At 46.2% G+C, this 1,846-nt stretch overlaps 1 protein-coding gene across 1 annotated transcript in view; it reads right to left on the bottom strand.

The window, feature by feature from the left end:
- Positions 1-234: 234 nt before the first annotated feature.
- The window catches only part of ulk4 (unc-51 like kinase 4), a 42,806-nt gene continuing 41,194 nt past the window's right edge, over positions 235-1,846 (bottom strand). Inside the window, exon 23 of the mRNA XM_030359222.1 lies at positions 235-298. Coding sequence (XP_030215082.1) covers positions 235-298 — 64 coding nt within the window. The remainder of the gene's footprint in view (positions 299-1,846) is intronic.

Genomic DNA, 1,846 nt, shown 5'->3' with positions numbered 1-1,846 from the left:
GAAACAGTATAATAGCAGGTACAATAGGTAAGGCATTTCAAAAAAATAAGTACTTATAGTGGCTAAATGCATGTCATTTTGGGAAAGCATCCAGTAGGTTTAAATCTGCTCTGTTTATAGAGAGTAAAGAGCAAAGTACTCTTGAAGGATTTAAGAGAACCGACTGTCAAAGGCGCTATTCCATCGCATAGTTCCACAATCTCAGCCATGGCCCAGGGAAGGTTCCAGAAGGCTCTATAGGACGTGGATCTCCTGGAGGATCTCAGCTGCTTGCACTGCCACCCCTTCATTACGAGACCTAGAAAACACCACACAGGGAGGACTTTAGATGTAGAACAAGTGGAGCGATGGAGCTGAGAGGTACATCTCTGATGGGTTGGTTTGTTTAACCAAAGTCTGGGAACCTCTCGCAGGACCAAAGAAACCTGCAGAGACCCAGGCATGGTGACGCCTTCTTGTAATTTGGCGTAAAGGGAAGATAATGTGGCGTGGTTATGGTCGGAGCGGAGATATGTCACGGTGGATTGTGGGAAGGGAACTGCAGGTCTGCATGTACGGCAGAGGGAGCTCATTTGAATTCAGTTTGCAGAGCTTCTGATTTAGCTTCAGGAAGAAATGTGAGAACATTCAGCCAATCGGGCCTCAGCGCACTTTGCTTGTCAGCGTTCTCCGTTGAGTCTACAGAGTCCTCGTGTCACACGTTTTAGTTCATTAGTTATGGAAAGTGTGGCATTACCTGAACGAGACATGTGTCAGAGGCCATGCCACTCCATACAGAGCTACTGATGAAGACTTTAACGACATCATCCATCCGGGTTAATATGAAACTACAGGCCAATCCAAATGTTTTGTGATGGTGATTGATTAGCATGTGCAAGGGCTTATCTTTGGTGTGAGCTTTGGAGGGGACGATGTGAGCGAAAGGAGTGGTTTTGGGTTAGGGTTTGTTTTTTGAGTTAGGTTTAGGATTTTGTTTCAGGGTTAAGGGTTGGTTTGAAGATTAGGGTTGACTTTTAGGGAAGGGTTTGAAGTTTTGCCTTAGGATTTGGTTCCGGGGTTTGGGTTAGGCTTTAGGTTTAGGGTTGAGTTTTAGGGTTAGGTTTAAAGTTATGCTTTAGGGTTTGGTTTCAGGGTTATGGGTTGGGTTTAAGGTCAGGGTGGAGTATAATGGTTAGGGTTAAGTTTAAAGTTATGCTTTAGGATTTGGTTTTCAGAGTTATGGGTTGGTTTTCGGGTGAGGGTTTAGTTTAGGAAATAGGGCATAGCATTTATATTTGGCATCGCTTGTTCAATAGGAGAACACTAAGTGTGAGTGAGTGTTGAAAGGAGCTAACCTGGAGAAAAAGTCAATTTCATGGTGTCTCAATACCTTTCTTTGTAGATGAAAGGCGTTGTCACACCTAAAGACCAAGATCGCTGTACCTGCCAGAGTCCTAGCGAGAGTACACCGAGCAAGGCCTCCCTTATAAAGCCTCTCCTGCCATTTCTGTATGAGCTACAACCTCATAGAATAGTCTGCAAGTGTGTGTGTGTCTGTATGTGTCAGTGTGTGTGTGTGTGTGTGTGTGCGTGTCAGTGTGTGTATGCGTGTGTGTGTGTATGCGTCAGTGTGTGGGTGTTTGTGTGTGTATGCATGTGTGTGTGTGTGTGTGTGTTTGTGTGTGTCAGTATGTGTGTGTGTGAGGATCTAACTTCTAAAGAAAGAAAGTTGGGGCAAGCATAGACTGTGAGGGGGAGATTAAAGGGACCCTGATGTGGCTGTCCTGGAGGGGGGCTGTGGCTGTGCAGAGGCTGGGAGAGGTGGGGGGCCGGGGGCATCAGCCCACAGGAGAACCGGGCCCACCAC

The sequence above is a fragment of the Gadus morhua genome, chromosome 6 (assembly GCF_902167405.1).
Source record: "Gadus morhua chromosome 6, gadMor3.0, whole genome shotgun sequence".
Lineage (NCBI taxonomy): Eukaryota > Metazoa > Chordata > Actinopteri > Gadiformes > Gadidae > Gadus > Gadus morhua.
The sequence above is the reverse complement of the archived record's forward strand: the minus strand, read 5'-3'. Positions and strand labels throughout refer to the sequence as shown.